General features: G+C 60.1%; 1 protein-coding gene across 4 annotated transcripts in view; it reads left to right on the forward strand.

Annotated features, from left to right (window-relative positions):
* The window catches only part of CLIP2 (CAP-Gly domain containing linker protein 2), a 65764-nt gene that overhangs the window by 37784 nt on the left and 6923 nt on the right, over window positions 1-21057 (forward strand). For 3 of the 4 annotated variants that reach the window (XM_059154448.1, XM_059154447.1, XM_059154449.1), the window contains exons 5-14: window positions 1042-1166; window positions 2584-2797; window positions 3561-3758; window positions 4578-4681; window positions 6297-6357; window positions 12557-12661; window positions 14293-15228; window positions 17278-17335; window positions 19576-19659; window positions 20777-20933. In XM_059154448.1, the coding sequence (XP_059010431.1) occupies window positions 1042-1166; window positions 2584-2797; window positions 3561-3758; window positions 4578-4681; window positions 6297-6357; window positions 12557-12661; window positions 14293-15228; window positions 17278-17335; window positions 19576-19659; window positions 20777-20933 (2042 nt within the window). The remainder of the gene's footprint in view (window positions 1-1041; window positions 1167-2583; window positions 2798-3560; window positions 3759-4577; window positions 4682-6296; window positions 6358-12556; window positions 12662-14292; window positions 15229-17277; window positions 17336-19575; window positions 19660-20776; window positions 20934-21057) is intronic. The other variant, XM_059154450.1, reaches the window with a different exon arrangement.

Genomic DNA, 21057 nt, shown 5'->3' on the forward strand with positions numbered 1-21057 from the left:
CAGGATCCCAGAGCAGGCAGGGATGGTTGCAAACTAAAAGCCACGGAATTGGACACTTTAAACAGGTTAAAATGGTGAATTTTGGTGTTAGTGGAATTTTCACCTCGATTAGCAAAAGGGAGGCTAGAGTAAAAATTGATGTCCAAAATTGCAGAGGCTCGAAGAGTTTATTTCTTTGGGCACTTTTTCTTAAAAATAGGAAGTAAATTGGAGCGCCCGGGTGGCTCAGTGGGTTAAAGCCTCAGGTCACGAACTCAGGGTCCTGGGGTTGAGTCCCGCATCGGGCTCTCTGCTCAGTGGGGAGCCTGCTTCCTCCTCTCTCTCTGCCTACTTGTGATCTCTGTTTGTCAAATAAATAAATAAATAAATAATAAAATCTTAAAATAATAAAATCTTAAAAATTTTTCCAAGAAAAATGGAAGACCTAGGATCCAGGCAGGCTGAAGGCAGATGCTTGACCCACTGAGCTACCCATGCACCCCTCAAATCGACCTTAACCGTCCTTGAATGTACTGTTCGGTAGTGTTCAGTGCATTCACGTTGCTGTGCACCCGACCCACAGACTTTCTTCCTCTTGCAAAACAAACTCGATTCCCATTAAACAGCTCCCGATTTCCCGGTCTCCCCACCCACCGGCGACCACCATCGAACAATGTTTAAGGATGACGTTTGTTGGCACTCCGGTATGGGGCAGACATAAGTATTTCATCCTCGGGGAGAAAAATAAAAGGAATATTTTCTACAGATGACGAGGCCGAAGCTCAGAGAGGTCAGGTAACTTGCCCAGGCTCACACAGCTGGTGTACGGCAGAGAGTTTCCATGCAGGTCTGTCTGTCTCCAAAGTTCTTGCCTGGGACAGCCCCGGGAAGCCCCGGTGATAGCTGAGGCCCGCTGCCCTTGGGCCTCTTCTCCTCTCACCCCTACCTGCCCTGTCCCCTGCGCACCGGAAGGGAAGGATAGGATGAGCACCTGGGTACCCACGCCGGCTCTGCTTGGGCTCAGTGCACCCTCCGGACTGGACTCTGTCTGTGTGCCAACAGGTTGGCGGGACGAAGACTGGCGTGGTGCGGTACGTGGGGGAGACAGACTTTGCCAAGGGCGAGTGGTGTGGCGTGGAGCTGGATGAGCCCCTTGGGAAGAACGATGGGGCGGTGGCGGGCACCAGGTATGGTCGACTCCCCCCGGGCTGTCTGGGAGGGGCTCCTCTTGCCCTGGTGGGAGTGGGGGCTGGGGCATCTGAGGAAGCCGGTAGCTGAGCCAGGCACCATGGGAGAGGTGCTGCCACCTTCCTACTGGCTGAGGAATAGCATCCCCATTTTACAGATGAGAAAACAGAGGCCAGAGAGGTCATTTCTCAAGGTCACACAGTCACGGACAAGTGCTGGGAGAGTTGTCGGTTCTGTGTTCGCTCTTGTATGCCACGTGTGGCTAGGTGGGGCAGGGGCCGTGGAAGCGAGAGGGAGGGCTGAGAAGGGAAATAATCGGACACTGTCTCGGGCCTACAGCTCCGGGTAGGGTCACAGCTGGGCTCCGGGTCTCACGCCCTCTCTGATTAGAGGGAACTGGCTGCCTGGAGTCGGGGGCCAGGGAGTGTGAGGTTCTGGGTGAGCAGTCTGGCAGGGGCATGGGGCTAAGGCCTGGCAGCCCCCTGTGCACTGGCTGTCCTGAGGCTGGCTTGTGCCGCCTCTGAAAAGTAGTGGTTACTGGGGTTCAGGTCAAGCTCTGGGGGCACAGCCCTCCCTCGCCCAGCTCTTGCAGGAAAGGAGGCTTTTTTGGTGGGAGGTCTGCTGGGTCGGGGCCCGGGGGCAGTCCTAGTAAAGTCCCTCCTGTAGGAAGTACGGAGGCACTTTCAAGGTGAGGCAGGAACTGGACGGGACCGACTCCCCGGTCCCTGGTGGAGTCCGAGCCCTGAGAGGTTTTGAGAGAAGACAGGCCAGCGTTCCCCTGACAACACTGCGCCTTCCTGTTGGCAAGCTGGGCGTTTCTCTCAACTCACTCTTGCCTTCGGAATTTGGGGGCTGGGGGACAGCAGCCCCCCACCTCCAAGGTGTCCCCCTCAGGTTTTGGTTGCTGCACACTGGGAGCTCTGCGAGCAGGGGGTCAGTGGGGTTCCTTGGGTCTGGGATGACCCGGGGGCCGTCTTGAAAGTGGGGGCTGCAGATAGGGCTGGGGAGGGCTTCTGAATGGTGTGTGGGAGCCAAGCCCTGAAGACTGGGGAGTCCGATGCTGGCATTGCCTTTAACCAGCTGTGTGACCATAAGCAAGTTCCTTAACCTCTCTTAGCCTACATCTCCTCATCCGTGAAACGTGGATGAGAACAGAGTGGCTAGGGGATAGGAATGGGCATGGAGTGGGTACTCGATAATCATTATTCCCCCAGACCCCTCCACGTATGCCCAGTGGCTCTTTATGGCTACAGAGACTCTCCGGCCCTCTTCCCCTCTGTTCCCTTTCTGGAGTCCCCTGTATTGGTCGTGGGGTGAGGGTGTTGGGCCCCGAAGGATAAGCGTCTCTGCTGGGGGATACTAGGCTCTGGGCCGTGGAGCCGTGACGACAGTGTGAGTCTCTCCTGCTTCCCCCAGGTACTTCCAGTGCCCACCCAAGTTTGGTCTCTTCGCGCCCATCCACAAGGTCATCCGCATCGGCTTCCCGTCCACCAGCCCGGCCAAGGCCAAGAAGACCAAGCGCATGGCCATGGGCGTCTCAGCGCTGACCCACAGCCCCAGCAGTTCCTCCATCAGCTCTGTCAGCTCTGTAGCTTCCTCCGTGGGGGGCCGGCCCAGCCGCAGTGGACTGGTGAGGGGGGGAGCGGGGAAGGGGTACCCTGGTGTGTGTGGGGGCGAGAGGGTAGGGACAGAAGGATCCGGGTGTCCCATTCTCCCCTGACTTGCTGTGTTCCACGTATCCCAGTGTGGGGTTTTGGAACAAAGGTGAAAGCTTAGGGATCCCTAGTGGGCTCAGTCAGTGGAGTGTGTGACTCTTGATTCAGGGTTGTGAGTTCAATCCCCACATTGGACATAGAGCCTACTTAAGAAGGGAAAAAAAAAGAGATGAAAGTTGAAGTCTTTTAATAGGAAAGATTGATCCATTTACGTTTATTGTTATTTTTACATTACGGATTTGTCAGCAGCCTTACACCCCTTCCCTGGGAGTTAAGGAGGGTCATGCAGATACAAGACAGGTAGTATGGATGGGGGGCAGGTCGAGGGCAGGGAGTTCCAGGTTGCCACAGGCACCCTGGGTGAGGGGAGAAGGCAATGCTGCCCTGCTGGGGGCATAGAGCCTTCTGGGCAGTCCGAGTCTAGGCGGGGAGTCTAGGATGTGTGTAGAGAAAGTGGCCCAGGTGAGGCAGAGCTCCGGTGCTGTGACTGTCAGGGGTCAGTCGGGCTCTCCCAAGAGCCGGGAGCTCTCAGCATCTCGAACATCACGATTCCCCCTACGTAGAGTGCCTAGGGCACTGGCAGGAGGAGCAGGCGCCCGGGGGGCGAGGCGCCTCGAGCCGTTGTCTGGACAGTGCTCCAGACCCCTGAGTCCCGCCTGCACCCGCGTCTTCCCGCAGCTCACGGAGACCTCCTCGCGCTACGCCCGCAAGATATCGGGCACCACTGCCTTGCAAGAGGCGTTAAAGGAGAAGCAGCAGCACATCGAGCAGCTGCTGGCTGAGCGGGACCTGGAGCGGGCCGAGGTGGCCAAGGCCACAAGCCACATCTGCGAAGTGGAGAAGGAGATCGCCCTGCTCAAGGCGCAGCACGAACAGGTGGCTGGGCCGGTGGGGTCGCGGGGGGGGAGGGGGCATTGGGGGCGCCCCGGGGTCAGCCTTGCTGGGCACCCTCACACAGAGAACCTAAGACCCCTCCTCTTCCCCCTGACGATCCGGAGCCTGGCTCTAGCGGGCTTTTTCCTACGTAACTAGAGTGGGAGCACTTTCTAGGTCATGGAAAATTCTTCCCTGTTTTCGCGGCTGCGTGGCCGTCTATCGCGGGCTGTGTCCTTACCCGCGCAGCCAGTCCCCTGTGGTGGCTCAAGTTATTTCCAGTTACTCACATCGTCTAGATATACTCAGGTACACAGTTTTTGGTCTGTCCCCGTCCACGTTCCAGATCGTGCTTTCGGGTAGATCCGTGTGTCGGGTTCAGGGCGGGGAGCCCTCTCCCATCGACTTGGGTCTGCTGCTGTCACCTGCCTCTCTTCCCTTCTGGAGGTGTTTGTCTCCTGGGTCCCCATCCCCACTGCGAGCCTGACTCCGCCCGGCCTCGACTGTGGTGATAAAGGCCAGGCTCCTGCATGTGCTGGGACAGGGGCCTTCCCAGCACGGTGGGTCTTAGGCCCTTAGTAGCAGGCACTGGAGTGCCGGGTACTGGGGACAGGTGGAGGTTCCCACCGGTGAGCCTGGCCTGTGCTGTTCCTGGCGCTCAGCCGGGCCGTCCTCCCTTAACAGCGAGGCCCGTGGGCTGTGCCCCTCCAGCGGGGGCGGCCCGAGTGGCAGGCCTGGGTCCTCGCTTGGCGTCCCTCCCCCCACCCGGACCCCGGGCCCAGGAGGGGGCTGACGCCGCGCTGGCCCTTGCTCGGGGCCCAGTATGTTACAGAAACAGAGGAGAAGCTGCAGCGGGCCCGGCTGCTGGTGGAGAGCGTGCGGAAGGAGAAGGCGGACCTGTCCAACCAGCTGGAGGAGGAGAGGAGGTACGGAGCACCCCTGCCCCGGGCCGGGGGGTGTCTGAGCTCTGCAGGCCGGCCCCTCGTCCGCTAAGTGGGGTGATGGTCCCCATCTCTGCAGGCTCGAGGGGTCACCACATCCGTCCGCGGCTCTCCTTCCTGACCGCGAGGGCGGGGGGTTCGCTGCACCTGACCTGCCGGCCGGGACAGCACATCCTGAGGGGAACATGCGGGGTGGGCCCCCCCCTCGCTGGCTGCACCTGCAGAGCACCCCGCTGGGCTGGGTCGGGTCCCCGAGGCTCAGAGAAGCAGCTCCAAGAGTTACCATGAGTCCCGGAGGCGGCTGTCGCCCCCATGTCATGGATGACGAAACGGAGTCTCAGAGGGGGCGGGGCTTTGCCTGAGGCCACCGGTCTGTTGATGATGACGCTGGTTCTTTCTCTCCTGTCCCCAAAGCCGGTAGGGACCATGGTTCCCGCCATGTTGGCCTGACTTGGTCCTGGGTCAGAGCAGGACAGAGCTGTCAGGGCTTCTCTTGGCCCAGGGTCCTCTCCCTGTCCCCTAGCCGACACCCAGGTTTCTCTTCTTATTTTTTTTTTTTTTAAAGTTTTTATATTTACTTATTTGAAAGAGAGACACTGAGAGAGAGAGAGCTTGAGCAGGGGGGTAGGGAGAGAAGCAGACTCCCCACTGAGCAGGGAGCCCGATGGGGGACTTGATCCCAAGGCCCTGGGGTCATAACCTGAGCCAAAGGCACTTGCTTAACGACCGAGCCACCCAGACGCCCCCGACACCCAGATTCCTGGGGCTCCCTCCCCTCCCCCATGCCTCAGGCAGCCCCCATGCTCAGCCCCGCCTCTGGGCTGTTCTGGAGCTCTCAGCCAAGGCCTGTGAGCCACAGGCTGCTGTTACTGTCTGACTTGGAGAGCGAAGGGCTTATTTATATCTGCCTGCGACAGTTTTCGGGGCCCACACATCTGGTTCCCATGGTGACACGCCTGAGGCCGACAAACAGAAAACTCGAGGCTGTCCTGGGGGCTGTGTTCACCGAGGGCCTGTGTGCGGGCCCCTGGGCTTGCTGGGTGACCTTGGGCAGGTCTTCTTGCCCTTGGAGCCCCCATCTCCCCATCTGTGTGCCGGGAGCTGTCGGGAGGCCCCAGGACGGGCAGCTCCGTGCGCCGTTGCGTGCCCGCGTCTCCCCTGTGCTATATTGGCACGTGGGTGGGTGACTGTGGGAGGCAGGGTGGTGGGGGCCCTTGTTAGGGAGCAGCTCCATGGCTCCGGGCCCCGATTTTGTGGGGAAGGGATGCGAGAGTGGTCAGCGGGGAAGAAGCCCACCCCTACCTCCCCGAGGACTGCAACAGGACAGCCCACCCTCCCTGGTCCCACAGCCACCCTAGGCGGGAAGGATGTCGCCTGACTTGCCCCCGTTTTAGAGAAGCGCGTGGTCTCAGAGTAGAGCACGGGCCGGACGCTGGGAGGGCTGGAGGTTTCCAGGAGGCTCTGCCCCAATCACCGTGACTCTGGGACGGTGCCTTCCCTGGGCCTGAGCACTGGCTGGCGGCCTCGCCCCTCCCTGCCCTTGTTGAGGTGCGGCCCACCGCTCCGAGTCCGGCCCGCTCAGCCCCGTCTCCCCCTGCAGGAAGGTGGAGGACTTGCAGTTCCGGGTGGAAGAGGAATCCATCACCAAAGGAGACCTGGAGGTAACGCCCGCCCCGCCCCACCCCTGCCTGAGCTCCACTCCCCACTTGCCCTCCCCCAGCCCTTGCCGGGCACTCTTGAGGACCAGGCAGCAGCTCTGGCCTCCCCGGGAGGGGGCTGGGGACATTAAAAGGGGGAAATCCAGAAGAGGCCCCTGGGAGGATGGGGAGGGGCAGGTCATGAGAGACTCTGGTGTTGGGGGACGGGAAGTGGCTCAGCTCCCCTGGGCGGGGGGGGCAGGCCTCCTTTTGTTTGGCTGCCAGGTGGGGTGGACTAGGGTAGCCTTAGGACATGGTGGCTGGACTCCCCCGTCCCCTCTATGTTGGACAAAGAGGTGTCCCGTGGGCCCTTCATTTGTCTTGGATTCCAGGTGACGTTTGGGCTGGAGGTAGCTTGTTGTTGGGTCTCAGGGCTTAGGGGTGCCACAATAGCCCCAGAAAATCAAAGGGACTCACCCAATCAGGGAGCGAGGCTGCAGCCCCTGGGGTCAGGGCCCGGGACTCCTGGCTCCTGAGCTCCGCCGTGAGGAGGATCATTAGGGCGCCTCCTGTGTTACAACACCTGGACAGGTGGTCTGGGCAAAGGTGAGCCTTTCAGTCCCTGCTCACCCCACCCGTTCTGAGCCCATCAGTCAGTGAACGCTTCCTGCCACCCCGGCCTCCACCACATCACACAGACCTCAGGGCTCACGCGGCCAACGCTGGGTGTGCAGGAGTGCCTCGCTGCTGTGGTCTTCCCAGCTCCCTGGGAGGTGACAGGGAAGAGGGGGGCTCCTGGAGCCATCGATGGGGCGGGGGACAGTGAGTTCAGTCCTCCACACACTGGCCTGGCCCGAACTGGCCCCGGGCAGTCCTTTTCTTCCCCAGGCCTCCCTTTTCTCATCTGCAAAATGAGGAGGTTGAACTAGGTAGTGATTCTCAGACTTGAATTCATCGCCTAGAGCGCGTGTTCAGACGCGGTGCTGGGCCCAGGCTCGCTGCTTGACGGGTCTGGGATCTGAGAACTGTCATTTCTAGCAAGTTCCCAGGTGATGCCAGTCTAGGGACCATACTTGGGGATCACTGCACTCGATCTTTTTTTTTTTTTTAAGATTTTATTTTTAAGGAATCTCTACATCCATGTTGGGGCTCGAACTCACAACCCTGAGATCAAGAGTCATGGGCTCCACTGACTGAGCCAGCCCGGCGCCCCTATACTAGATCATTTCTGAGCCCCAACTGGAAAGTATAGTTTCTGATTTTGTGAAAGAGCTGCCTTAAGGGCCCGTGGCATCGCTGCTCAGCAGAATTGTGCCTGTGCTTGACCTGTCCCTGGGTGATCCTGGCTGGGGGAGGGGTGTGTGTGATCGGGGTAGGGTTCCTGGTGGCTGCCCCTGAATGGAGCAGATTTTGCCACCTAGCTGTAAGGATGGATATCGGGGTACAACCCCCACGTAGGACCCGAGCCCAGCATTATGACATCATCTTGTACGTTCCCTCTCAGCCAAGAAGGCGGGTTGTGCGGTTGCATGTGGCTGTCTCTCCTTCCCGGCGGCGGCCCTCTTTGCAGGCGTTGGGGTGGGCTTCTGGAAAAAGCACCTGTGCTTGCAAGAGACAGAGACCCCTCCTGCGCACATCACTCAAGGGGGGTTACTGAAAGGCTACAGGGAACTGTCACCGGCAGTTCAAGGACCTAACGCAAGAAATGGCATCAGGAGCCGAGCCCCTTCTTTGCTCAGAGGTTTCCTTCTGCTCCTGACTCGTGGTCAGTCTCCACGTCTGTCTGTCTCTCTCCGTTTCTCCTCTAGCCTGGGCTCTAAGCAGGTTTGCTCCCTCCTCCTGCCCCGCCCCCCAACCTCCCACCCGCCTTCTGCAGCCTCCTGGCCCCGCCTACCTGCCAGTCTCCGGCCCGTCCACCCACCTATGGCCCCGCCCACCCACTGCTTCCTGTCCCTCCCCAGGGTCCAGCACCGCCTCCCACCAGCACTGGCCTCTGTCCTCTGGTCCCAGGCTAGACAATGAGCAGGCCGGCTTTGGATCCGGTGTCCATCCGGACGCCTTCAGTCCCAGCTGGGAGAGACCCTGACAGATGGCAGGACAGCCAGCCAATTGGGGGGCAGCGGGGTCCCCTTGCTGCTGCTTTCCTTGTGACCACATTCATGACGACCAGAACACAAATGGTCCCAAAGTTCTGCTCACACCCACCCATCTCGGGAGTCAAAAATAAAACGCATTCCTGTGAGCTCCCGGTCTCCCGTCAGCTGTCACCCCATCTCTCTGCTTGGCCGCCTCCTGGCCTCACTCCCCGGTTCCAGCCTCTTAGCCTCCTTCCAGATCTCTAAATGTCAGCCTGTCCCGGGGCCCCTTTGTCCCCCAACCTACACTGTCCCTGAGAGCGTCAGTCTGTACCGTTCAGCGTCCTCCGTGAGCTCATGATTCCCTCGCCCCCCTGTGCGCACACCGGCCTGCCGACCGGACGTCTCCCCCAGGAGGGGGACCACGGTGCCAGCAGCAGCTCCGGGGCTGCCATAACAAATGACCGCAATTCAGCGGCTTAAAGCAACGCAGACTTACTCTGCCGCTGTTCTGGAAGCCAGACATCTGAAATCCAGGGGTTGGCAGGCTTCCTTCCCCTGGAAGGCTTGAGGGAGAGCCTGTCCCATGCCGGTCTCGCCGCTTCGGTAACGCTGCTGGCAAACCCTTGGCTTCCCTCGGCTTGAGACTGAGTCACTGATTCTGTCGTCATGTGGCCTTTGTGCCAGTGTGTTCCTGTGTCCCTGACTTGCCTTCAAATAAGGACACCGGTCACTGGGGGTGGGGTCCGCCTTCGTGCGGCATGACTTCATCGTAACGAGTCACACGTGCCGAGACCCTTCTTCCAGAACAGAGTCCCATTTGGAGGCTGCAGGTAAAGGTGAGGTTTTGGGGGACACTATTCAACCCAGAGCATTTGTTCCTGTCGTCCCCCCCACCGCCCAGTCCCACAGATGGTTGCTTAGCTGACTCGTCTTGAATCCTTCCGTCATCCCTCTGTCAGATCCTGACCTTGACCTTGCCTCTGACCTTCTCTGCCTCCCCACCGGCCGCCTTCCTGGGCCAGGCAGGCCCCCAGCGCCTTGCCGCAGACAACCGCACCAGCCTCTACCTGGCACCTCCGGTGTTTCTCTGCTACCCGCTCTCCTCACCGAAGCTTTGCAGGTTTTATCGCTGGGAGGTTTGGAGGCTACGCGTGACTAGGGAAGAAGGACAAGGAGCCCGCATCAGTGGCCGGTCAGCGCGCTCAGTGGGCTCAGTGACCGTCAGCTCATGGCCCATCTTCTTCCAGAACAACCCCCCCCCCCCCCCCGCCAAACCAGCCCCTTCTCAATGTTGCAGTAAAGCAAACCGACCAGATCTCTTAAGAAGGGTAACCAGCCCCTGCCGCTGTCGTGCTCAAACCTCTGACACCACAAGCCCAGGTAAAGGGCCCAGGAGAGCCCCTTGGGGTCCCAGCCCCGTGCCCCTGGGCTGCAGGCCCGTGGAAATTCTCTGTTGCCGGACGCTCCGAGCTCTGTCTGCCTCTGAGCTACTCCGTGTGCGGATTTTTGCTTCTCCTTCGGGCCTCACCTCCCACGGTCTCTCTCGGAGACGCCCCCTCTGCCTCTTCGGTAGTACATCTGTCCGCCGCACCCCCCACCCTGAGCCCTGTTCCCAGCCGCACCCACAACCTGAAAGCACCTCATTTCCATCCCTCCCCGCAGTGTACGCCCTGGGGGGGCAGGGACCCTGTCTGTCTCGTGCACCTTGAAGTCCCCACGACTGGAGCAGGCAAGGAGCCCCCGGAAGGTGGGAATCCCAGGTCGCGGGCTGGGGCCAGGCTTTCTGGTTCTTGAGTGGACGTACGTCTGCCACGAGGCACTGTGAAAATGTGCGTGCCTCTCCCCGCTGCCGCCCCAGTGGGGACTCGACCTTTTTGGGGTTCGGTGGTTGTTGATTAATCAATCATCCAGGGCTCAAAGCGTGTTACGATTTTGTTAACTAAATAGCACCTGTTGGGTCACTCGGTCACTTGCCTGGGAGGACCCGTGGGGGGAGCAGAGAGGGCCAGGCTCGTGAACTCAGAGTCCGCTCCCTGTTGATTTGTGTGCTGTGAGGACTAAAGAGAGGTCAAGAGAGGTGACACGTGCCTCTGACCTTCAGGGGCCCCTAGTGCAGGTGGGGCATCTCCTCCCCCAGTAACGATTCCAGCCCTCAGTTACCCGAGGGGTATCTCGGGACGGTGGCTCTGCTTTGCAGGGGTGCGGGCCCCGTGTCTGCAGGGAGAGGCGACGCTGCAGGTGCGGGGCGTAGGCAAGGCTTGGCCGAGCTCCTGGATTTGAGCTGCGGCAGGGAAATGGGGGTCCCTTGCTCCAGGAGCCCCCTTTGATGGTCTGTATTGCCCCTGGAAGTCTGTGGCTCCTCACCCCAGCATCGTCCCCCCACCATGGAGCTCGGCCGGCTCCAGGCCGAGGCACCAGTCCTCCTGGCACCCGGGGTGGGGGGTGTCTGAGTTCCCGACCTGGAGCTGCCCCGAGTTGCTGTGTGATCCCGAGCCCGGCCGAGGCTTCGTCTGGAGTAGCCGCTCCCGCCTGCGAGCCGGGGAGACGGCCGAGATCCCCCTCCCCACGGGGGTTGGGTCCTATAGTTAGCGCTCGCGACAGAAGTGACGTCCGCCCTCACTCTCGCTGCTTCCAGCACCTCGACCGTGGGCACGGCTGATGAACAGCAGCTCCAGGGAGCTTGAGAAGCAGGAGCGTGGTGGCCCCTCCTCACACCCTGGGCAATGCCCCTGGAGCGGATGGAAAGCCAGATTGCCCCCCCCCCCCCAAAATGTAGCCTTAGAGCCTGCTCTCCAACCTCCAGCTTTCTGTGGTTGAATTTATCTTAATTAAGCCCTTGAAGCGAGTCCACTGGGTCCCCCTGTTTCCCTGTGGAGACCCCAGCCTACAGACCAGGAGGCTAGAAGTTTGGGATGGGGCTGATGCGGGGCAGCTCCTTTCGGGAGCACCTATTGAAACTTGGGATTGTGAGGCTGGGGGCTTTTTCTTGTCTCCAGGACCACCAGTAATCATTTACAGTCGGGCCCGCCTAGCGTGGGTCCTGCCCGAGCTGCGGGGCCCACCCTCTAGGAGAGGATGGTGGGGACGAGCCCCCCCGCCCCGGGCCAGCACCCAGGGGCTGACCCCGAGACATCATTGTCAGCCTGTAATGTCCTGAAGGAACCTGAGCCTGGCAGCTTGTTAGCATGCGGCCTGCCGCCTTCTTGAGACACAGGGACAGAGAAGCTTTCCGGTTGTTCCTTCAGGAACATTCACAGAGATCAGATTCTAGGACAGATGACACAGGCGTCTCTTGCTGTGCAGGAACCGCACGCGTGTTTCTTGGGTGGGTCTCTGCTGTCTGCATCGCCCTTGCTGGTGACAGGCTGCAGGGACAGTCGAGTCTTCAGACTGGCCCCACAGGTTTGCTCTAAACGGCTTCTCCCTGCAATGAACGTGGCCTCCAGATTGGCCCCGGGGGGCCTGGGTCCGGCGCCCTTGGCCCCAGCTGCCACCCTTGCAGATCGGTTCTGAGCAGATGCCCGGCTGCATGGCCCGAGAAAGTCGGGCTTTGGTAGCGTGGGAAGCCGGAACAGGGGCGTTCTTGTGCTTTGCGGAGACCAGGCCTTACCCATGGGTAAAGGCCACGTTAAACCTTCCCTTTCGAATGGCTCTGCGCCTTCAGCTCAGGCCTGGGGGCCGGGAGTCCTGGGTTCCTTTACCAATCCGTCCATCTCGGGGCCTGCAGCGTGCGGGATCCGGGCGGGAAACGGGCCGGCACCTGAATGGGGAGCAGGAGCAGGCGGGGGCCCTCCCCAGAGCCACCAAGAGGTGACAGGCGGGAGTCTGGTGCCCTGATACCACCCGCTGTGGGGTGGGCTGGCTTGCAGGGGCAGGAGTGCCGCAGCCCCTCCCCTGCCTTTAAACAAACCCACCTGGGGACCCGGCAGCGGCCAGGGGCAGCTGGCAAGCCCGGCCCGGCCCGGCCCCCCTCCCCAGACCTCCTCTGTCCCGGAGCCGCCTCCTGTCCTTGACCTGCTCTCCTGTCTTGTGCACCGAAGATGACGCCGCCTCTCTCTCTCTCTGTCTCTCTCTCTTCCTCCGGCTTCCTCTACCCTGTACTCCTCTCCCCTGGGCCGCCTCCCCTGCCGCCCCGGGCGGACCAGACCCAGACGCAGCTGGAGCACGCCCGCATTGGGGAGCTGGAGCAGAGTCTGCTGCTGGAGAAGGCGCAGGCCGAGCGGCTGCTCCGCGAATTAGCCGACAACAGGGTAACGCCGCCCCCGGCCCGTCGCCTCCGCCCCTCCTCGGCTTCTCTGTTTTATTATTTTCTCCGTCTTTGGCTGCTCTCCTCGTTGTGTTTCGCTTTTTGTGCCCCTTCTAGGAGGGAAGTCAAGGCTTAGGGGTGCTTCTGTGCCATTGCCACGTGACGCTTTTTGGGGAGGAGCGGGTCTTGGCTGTCCTGGCCCCTGTGCCCAGCGCATGGTGCCACTGGGGGTGTCCTGCGAGGCCCTGCCCCTTCCTGCCTCCCCATGCGTTGCCAACGCAAGGCTTTGTCAAGTTCAGAAATTGGGGGGGGGGGCTCTTGGGCACGGTCTGCCCCTTCTATATATATATATATGTATGGACAGGTGCAGGGAAAACTTATCCACGCCTGCCTTCTCCCCTTCTCGCCAGACCGGGGAGGCTGAGGAAGGCGGGAAGTCGTGGAGTGCAGATCCCGGCTTCTCTAGCCTAGCGGGTCTTAATTCTGGGGGCGGGAGGGGCTCGCCTGGAGGACCTGAGGCTTTGGGGGTGTGGGAGTGTCCCTGGGGCATAAGACTCTATTAGACGGCAGGGGTGGGGTCGTTGAGATACTGTAGACCCTCTGGTGGGGGGGTAGGTCTGGGCCCGGCTGGCCCCTTGGCGGCCCCCCCTAACATGCCCCAGGGCCGGGCCCTGAGCAGGGGCACACATCCACACTGTAGCTGGCCGGCCCAGCCCGGCTGCGGGTCTGGCCTCGGAACCAAACAGCCGGCGAGCGGAGACCGGTCAGACCGTCTGAGCGGGGTGGGGGCCGGGGCGAGCGTGGTCCGTTTCTGCAGGTCAGTCTCGGCACACAAGTGAGCGTGTGTATGTGTGCGTGTGTGTCTGGAGACACACGGGCATCCCTTTGCACACACCGGCTGCGGTCAGGCGACTGTGTGTGCTTGTGTGGGATGCACACGCGTGCGAGGAGGCTGCTTGCAGAAACCGACCCAGCCCCCCGGGGCGAGCTGGAGCCCTCCACCCCGAGGCATCTTGATCTGGGGGTCACCCTGATTAGAAAGACAAAACTGGATTTCCAGAACTAAAGGTCACCTTCGGAAACAAAAAAATTTTTTTTCCAGTTAGGAAGAGATTTAAAACTTGCAAAAGTATCGTTTCCAAATACGACTGCGATTGTTGTGATCCAGGTTGGGTTGGAGGGGGCGGGGGTGGGGATGAGCCTCTCCTCTCAGTTACCCATCAGGAGGTGCGTCTGGGAGCACCAGTTTTGTTCTGCCTTGGGCATTAAGCCCGACCTTTCCTGGGCCACCCGCTCCAGACGACCCTCCTAGTGAACCCGCCCATTCCGGCTGGGGACCCTCCCCGAGCCAGATAAGGCAACGCTCCCTCCTCAGGCAAGCCAGAACCTCAAACAGGTGGTTTCTTTCAACCGCCAATTTGTCCTGGGCCACCCAGGGCCGCAGGGGCAGTCGAGTCCCTGGGTCACCGGGCTGCAGGCCAGGGGAGTCTCTCCGGAAGTTGTGGCCGGGAGTGGGGCAGGGGGTGCTCCCAGGGACGGCCGGCGCCCGGGTCGGGTGCTGGGGTCAGCTGGTGGTGGGGGGCGTCCTTCCCTTCCACGGAGCCCGCTGACCCCCGCCTGCCTCTCTCCCGCCAGCTGACCACGGTGGCCGAGCAGTCGCGCGTGCTGCAGCTGGAGGAGGAGCTGAGCCTGCGGCGCGGCGAGATCGAGGAGCTGCAGCAGTGCCTGCGGCACTCGGGCCCGCCGCCCGCCGACCACCCCGAGGCGGCCGAGACACTGCGGCTGCGGGAGCGGCTGCTGTCCTCCAGCCAGGAGCACCAGCGGGAGAGCGGCGCGCTGCGCGACAAGTACGAGAAGGCGCTGCGGGCCTACCAGGCGGAGGTGGAGAAGCTCCGGGCGGCCAACGAGAAGTATGCGCAGGAGGTGGTGGACCTCAAGGCCAAGGTGCAGCAGGCCACCAGCGAGAACATGGGCCTCATGGACAACTGGAAGTCCAAGCTGGACTCGCTGGCCTCGGACCACCAGAAGTCCCTGGAGGACCTCAAGGCCACCCTGAACTCGGGCCCGGGCGCCCAGCAGAAGGAGATCGGGGAGCTGAAGGCGGTGATGGAAGGCATCAAGATGGAGCACCAGCTGCAGCTGGGCAACCTGCGGGCCAAGCACGACATCGAGACGGCCGTGCACGTCAAGGAGAAGGAGGGGCTGCGGCAGAAGCTGCAGGAGGCCCAGGAGGAGCTGGCCGGGCTGCGGCAGCACTGGCGGGCCCAGCTGGAGGCGCAGGCCGGCCAGCACCGGCTGGAGCTGCAGGAGGCCCAGGACCGGCGCCGCGACGCCGAGCTGCGGGTGCACGAGCTGGAGAAGCTGGACGCGGAGTATCGCGGCCAGGCGCAGGCCATCGAGTTCCTCAAGGAGCAGATCTCCCTGGCCGAGAAGAAGATGCTGGACCACGAGCTGCTGCAGCGGTCGGAAGCCCAGAGCAAGCAGGAGGCCGAGAGGCTGCGGGAGAAGCTTCTGGTGGCTGAAAACAGACTGCAGGCCGTCGAGTCCCTGTGCTCGTCCCAGCACAGCAACGTAGGCAGCCGCCTCTCGGGCCGGGCTGGCTGGGGCGGGGGGCCACGGGGGCTCCCAGCGCCGGCGGACCCCTCTTCCCAGCCAGGCCCACGTGAGACCAGAGGACCCCTTCATCCCTCTATCGGTAGGGCAGGGTGACCGTGGGACCCAAGGCGGGCAGAGCTGACCTGGCTGGGCCTGGAGAGATGCGTACGCTGGCACAGGGCACAGGGTTCCTCCCCGTCCCCAGGCCCCTGGTTCTCCCAGACGTGTCCCACTCTGCGGGCTCCTGGATCTCCCCAAGGCACCAGCACCAGGAGCTCCGTGGTGCGGGGGGGGGGGGGGGGGGGGCGGGCAGGGGGGCATCTCCCAACACAGGCACCAACCTAGGTGACCTAAGCGCGGCCCCCTTTGCCAGTCCTGATGAGCCTGAACCACTGTCACGGCCAGAGTGTGGGGTCTCCAGAGTGGGCAGTGGGAGGCTGGAAGGGCATAGTTCCAAAGCAGCTGTTGCTACAGTATCCGTTCTGGTCCGAATCGAGAAGTCCTCTAAACATCTAGTACATCTTCCTTCAGCTCAGCACGCTGGGGAGGCCCAGGCCTTGGGCGGTGTGGGCCGTGAGCATGCCCGCCGGGAAGGGCCTTTCGGGTAGCTCTGGCCACCAGACCCTTGTGCTGGGACCTGTGTTGCCTTTTCTGACCTGAACCCTTGCAAGGTTAGTGTCTCGGTCTCAGATGAGCAAAGCAAGCCCGAGACGGGGTTTCCTGCCCACCAGCGGTGGGGATCAGGCCCAGCTCCGCTGCTAAAGGGCCGGCTGAGGGTGCCCAGGATGACATGGGTCCAATCCCAGATGAGGGACAGCGAGTGTCATGATCACTGCCTTTACACAGGCCCTGGGCCTCCTTGGGCGTCCGAGTCTCCTTGGGCGTTTACACTAGAGTGACTTCTAGCTGTTAAGTGTTGAGGAGTTCCACAAATGGGTGCCTGTTTTGTAGAGGGACCTCTGCCTGTGTCCCCTCTGGCGGCCCGTTGTGGCAGCCTTTCTGCCCCTTTCCCCTAGGGAGGGACCATTTTTAGCAAGCGTTTTCCCAGGATCCTAGGCAGAGAGGAAAGGAACAGCCCCCAGAGTCACTTACGTGCCCGAGGCCTGCTTGGCTTCAGAATGGGGACGGTCCCTTAGCAGAGGTGGTTTGGGACTGCTGTGGTTCCACAGGATGGCCCCCTTCCCCTCAGTCACAGACCTTGGGCCAAGGAGTGGGCAGTGACCTCAGGAAGGCCCATCTCTTGATTTTCATACACGTGGAGCTTCGGTCTGGACCCACATGACTCCCAGATGCAGAGGTTTAAGTGCAGGGACAATTGGCTGAGACTTCAGAAGGGGGCTTGGGATGTATGAACGAAGTATGAGGGGCGGGTTGATGGAGGTGACTGCCTGCCTGGCTTTCTGCTGCCCCTCAGTGTTAGACTGGCGAACTGCAGGCCCAGAGGACAGCCAGCTTGGGCAGAGTCTGGACACTTTTCCCGAGGAGCCGCGGGCATCCTGTTGACGTTTGCCATCCGGATTTGTTTTTCTTAATGGGTCTTTTCTTCTTTGGCTTCTGGGTTTATTATTAAAAAGAAGTCTTGGAGGGAGAGGAAGTAGCTTTCCTTGAAGTCCCTCTGGGAGCTGCCCTGTGGCGGCTGATGCTTGTTTTATGGATGAGAAACCAAGCCGGGGATTTTGCCTCTGGATAATGATGGAAACAGATTTCCAGGACTGATCTCTGTGGGTGTCCCAGGGGAGGAGACATCTGTTCAACATAACAGACATTTGCAACAAAGGAAGGGGTGGGAAGCGTTCTGGGGGAAGCTGCACAAACCGCCTTGGGGGGCACTGGGAGCTGGAAGGGGGGGGTCCTCTCTTGTCAGGGGGCAGGATGGAAGACATCTGTGCTCCTTGCCCCCATATCAAGTCCCTGAGAACCAGCCTGTAGAGGGTGAGGGGTGCTGGCTCTGCTGGCGGCCGGGGGGGTTGCTTGGGGGGGTCATCGGGGGGGCTGAGCGACCCCCTTACCAGGCTCTTCTTTCAGATGATTGAGTCCAACGACATTTCAGGGGAGAAGATCAGAATGAAGGAGACTATAGAGGGTGAGTGGCCACGGGGCTGGGTGGGACCCTGGGCTTTGGGGCTTATGAAGTGCCCGGCCGTAGGCTAAACCGCTTGTTACTTGTTTGGTTTTGACTTTACTTTCTTTAATATATAAACTTCCAGTGGGTCAAAGGGCAGCGTCCGGAAAAGGGTGCCCTGTCACTTGAGTTCTCTCCCTAAAGGCACCACGTTGGCCAACTTACGGTTCCTTTCCAGAGACGCTTACGCACAAACACCTGGGTCGCCCAGCCACACCTCCCGTGCCGTTCCACCCCTTTCTCTTGTCCACTTTACAGTGCCTCTTGGAGACTGTTCCAGTCTCTTCCAGTCTCTTCCATGATGGAGAATAATCCTTTGCTTGGAGCCCTGTCACGTGTTTACCCAGTTTCCTACCGATGGATTGTGGGTTGTTTCCAGTCTTTGTCTATTACATGGCTTCAGTAAATTACCTTCTGCTCTTTGGGGCTCCAAACTTCAACTCCCACCTGCTGAGGTTGAAAGTATGTTTCCCCACAAGCTTCGCCAGCAAAATATTTCATCACACTTTGTGGTCTTTGCCAGCCTGAGTGGTGAAAGAGGTTCCCTGATGTAACTTCAGCGTGCCTTCTCTTACTTCATGTCCTGTGTTCTTCTTGCGTCTTTGGCTCATTTTTTCCTAGCAGGTTGTTGATCCTCTTGTTGATTTTTAGAAACTCTTTATATATGACATTGCAAACATTTTTCCCCCCATTTGTAGTTTGTCTTTTGACTTTTCTTATGGTCATGCATGCCATGCAGATTTCTTTTGAAGACTTTTTTAATTTATTTTAATGAGAGAGAGAGAGAGGGAGAGAGAGAGAGAGGAGCAAGCGGAAGGGCAGAAGGGAAGGGAAGGGGACAAGCAGACTCTGTTCAGCAGGGAACCCGACGCGGGGCTCAATCTCGTGACCCAGAGATCATGACCTGAGCCAAAAATTAAAAGTCGGACAGTTAACTGACTTGAGCCACCCAGACTTTAAAATTTATGTTTTAGTCCCTCCGAATAGTCCTTCCTGCTCTGCTTTTTCAAAATTATAAATTCTTTTGGGTGATTTTTTTTTTTTTTAGATGCAACATTAAGACATAACTAACTGTTCTTCTTTTTTTTTTTTAATATTTGATTTATATATTTGACACAGAGAGAGAGATCACAAGTAGGCAGAGAGGCAGGCAGAGAGAGAGGAAGGGAAGTAGGCTCCCCACAGAGCAGAGAGCCCGATGCGGGGCTCGATCCCAGGACCCCGAGATCTTGACTTGAGCCGAAGGCAGTGGCTTGAACCCACTGAGCCACCCAGGCGCCCATAACTAACTGTTCTGAAGTGAATAATTCGGGGGGCATTTAGTATGTTCAATCAGTGTTCTGTAACCGTGACCTCCATCTCGTTCCAAAACATGTTCATCTCCCCAGAAGGAAACCCCGTGCCCATCGTTAGTCGCTTCCCTGCCGGCTGCAGCCCTGACAAGCACTGGTCTGCTCTCTGTCTGTGGGTTTGCCCATTCAGGCCGTCCAGAACATCATGCCATAGGCGGACGCCTGGCCTCTTTGACTTAGCGCACTGTAAGCAGGGTTCACTTACGTAGCACGTGTCACCGCTCTGTCCCCGAGTGATACACTGTCATGTGCCCCCGTCTTACTCCTCCCCCAGCTGTTGACGGAGGGCTGGTCTGTTTCTGCCTCCCGGCTCTTGGGAGTGGTGTCGTGGTAAACACACACAAGGAGACGCAGGCGAGTCCCTGTGCCCGCGTTCGGGGGTGTGCCCGTGTGTTCTGTGTCTTAGCGCGCTGAGGAAGGATTTGCTAGAACCCCTTGGCTGGTCTTGCTTCTCTGCCCAGTGATGTCAGAATCTTGTTGGTATTTTTATGGGTATCCTACGTACATGTATTAACTTAGGGGAACTGGATGTGTTTCTAGCACTTTCCGTAGATTGTCCTTTTGGGGACCATTCTGAGGCTCTTGAACACACACAGCTGTGTGACACGGGCACCGTGACTGCCCCATTTATCACTCAGGGAAACAGACTCCCCGAGAGTTAAATGGCCTGACACCGCGTGGTACTGGAGGCTTCTTGGGAGTGGGTCCCCCAGCGAGGGGGCTTGTGTGGGGAAGGATGTGGACCCTGGAGGCCAAGGGTAGCTTCGTTTTCGGGTTCCTGCGGGAGGGCCACGCCTCACCCACTGCCCCTGCAACACTGTGGCCCCTTGTCTCTCCTTTCTTCCCTAGGCCTCCAGGACAAGCTGAACAAGAGGGACAAAGAGGTGACAGCCTTGATGTCCCAGACCGAGATGCTCAGGGCCCAAGTAAGTGGTAAGTCTCCCTCCCGCAGGGCAGATGCGGGGGGCTCTTGCAGGGGGGCCTGGAGCCCGTGGAGCATGGACTGGGTTGGCTTCTGGGTCCGGGCGTCCTCCGCCTTGAGAGGGCAACGTGGGCCAGTCCTGCTCGGACTCCCACCTGAGCAGCGGAGAGTGGAAGAGTGTGGCGCCCACGTCATCTCTGGGATGACCAAGCACCCCTGCTGCCTTCTTCCCGCAGAGCCAGTTCTGTGTTTTCTGGGTTCCGAAGTTGCATCAGCTTTCTCCTCCTCTTGACTCCTTTTTAAAAAAATATTTATTTGAGAGAGAGAGCACAAGCAGCGGGAGCGGCCGAGGCAGAGGGAGAAGCAGGCGCCCCACTGATCGATGGGGGGCTCAATCCCAGGACCACAGGATCGTGACCTGAGCCGAAGGCAGACACTTAACCGACTGAGCTGCTCAGGCGCCCCGTCTCTTGTCTTGACTCTAACGTTGGTCGTGCACATAGAGTGCCTGTGCCCCCGGCTCCTTTCTAGAAGAAATGCAGGATACAGGCCTTCGGACTTGGGGACAGGGAGGATGCTGGCCACAGCAGGGAGCGAGACACAGGGGCAGACGGGGAGCCCGGAGAGAGGCACGGGTCTGGAGTTTATGATTCTGAGAACTGGCCATGCCTCTCGTCCTCCAGAATGCCGGTGGTGATGTCCGTGAGACGCCGCCGTCCGGGGGGGTGGTCCGCACTCCCACTTCTGTCCAGTTCCCATCACGCCTCATTGGTCCCCACACAGGGCGGTTGACCTCAGACCTCTCCAAGGCTAAGGGGAGGATTTAGCCTTCCCTTGTCCAGGTCGCAGTGTCAATGCCCAGGGCCTGTCTCGGGAAGGGTGGCCTGCTTCTCCCCACACCAAAGGGCCTGTGTGGCTGAACTTGGGTTGTGGCCTGCTCTGTGTGGCTGTTCTCTCGGCCCCTTGCTGGCTCGCCAGGACAAGAAAGACCCACTCCGTGGAGTGTGTCCCCCTGGTCCCCCGCGAAAATCAGCTCCCTGCCCAGCTTGGCTCCCCGACCCCCAGCGGAGACAGATTCTCATGGAGAGCTTGACCCTGTCTCTGCTTTCCCTGCCATCTGACCCTCAGCACTGGAGACAAAGTGCAAGTCGGGAGAGAAGAAGGTGGACGCCCTCCAGAAGGAGAAGCGGCGCTTGGAGGCAGAGCTGGAGGCCGTGTCCCGAAAGACGCACGACGCCTCGGGCCAGCTGGTCCTCATCAGCCAGGAGCTGCTCCGGAAGGAGCGGTGAGTCCGCCGCGGGCAGTCCTGACCCTGAGCCTGACCCCGACCCCACTCCACCGGACATTAGCCAGTCTTCTCCGGAGGCAGGGCAGGGGTGGGCCGGGTGAGACAGGTGCCTGGCACCACA

This window comes from Mustela lutreola, chromosome 17 (genome assembly GCF_030435805.1).
Source record: "Mustela lutreola isolate mMusLut2 chromosome 17, mMusLut2.pri, whole genome shotgun sequence".
Taxonomy (NCBI): Eukaryota; Metazoa; Chordata; class Mammalia; order Carnivora; family Mustelidae; genus Mustela; species Mustela lutreola.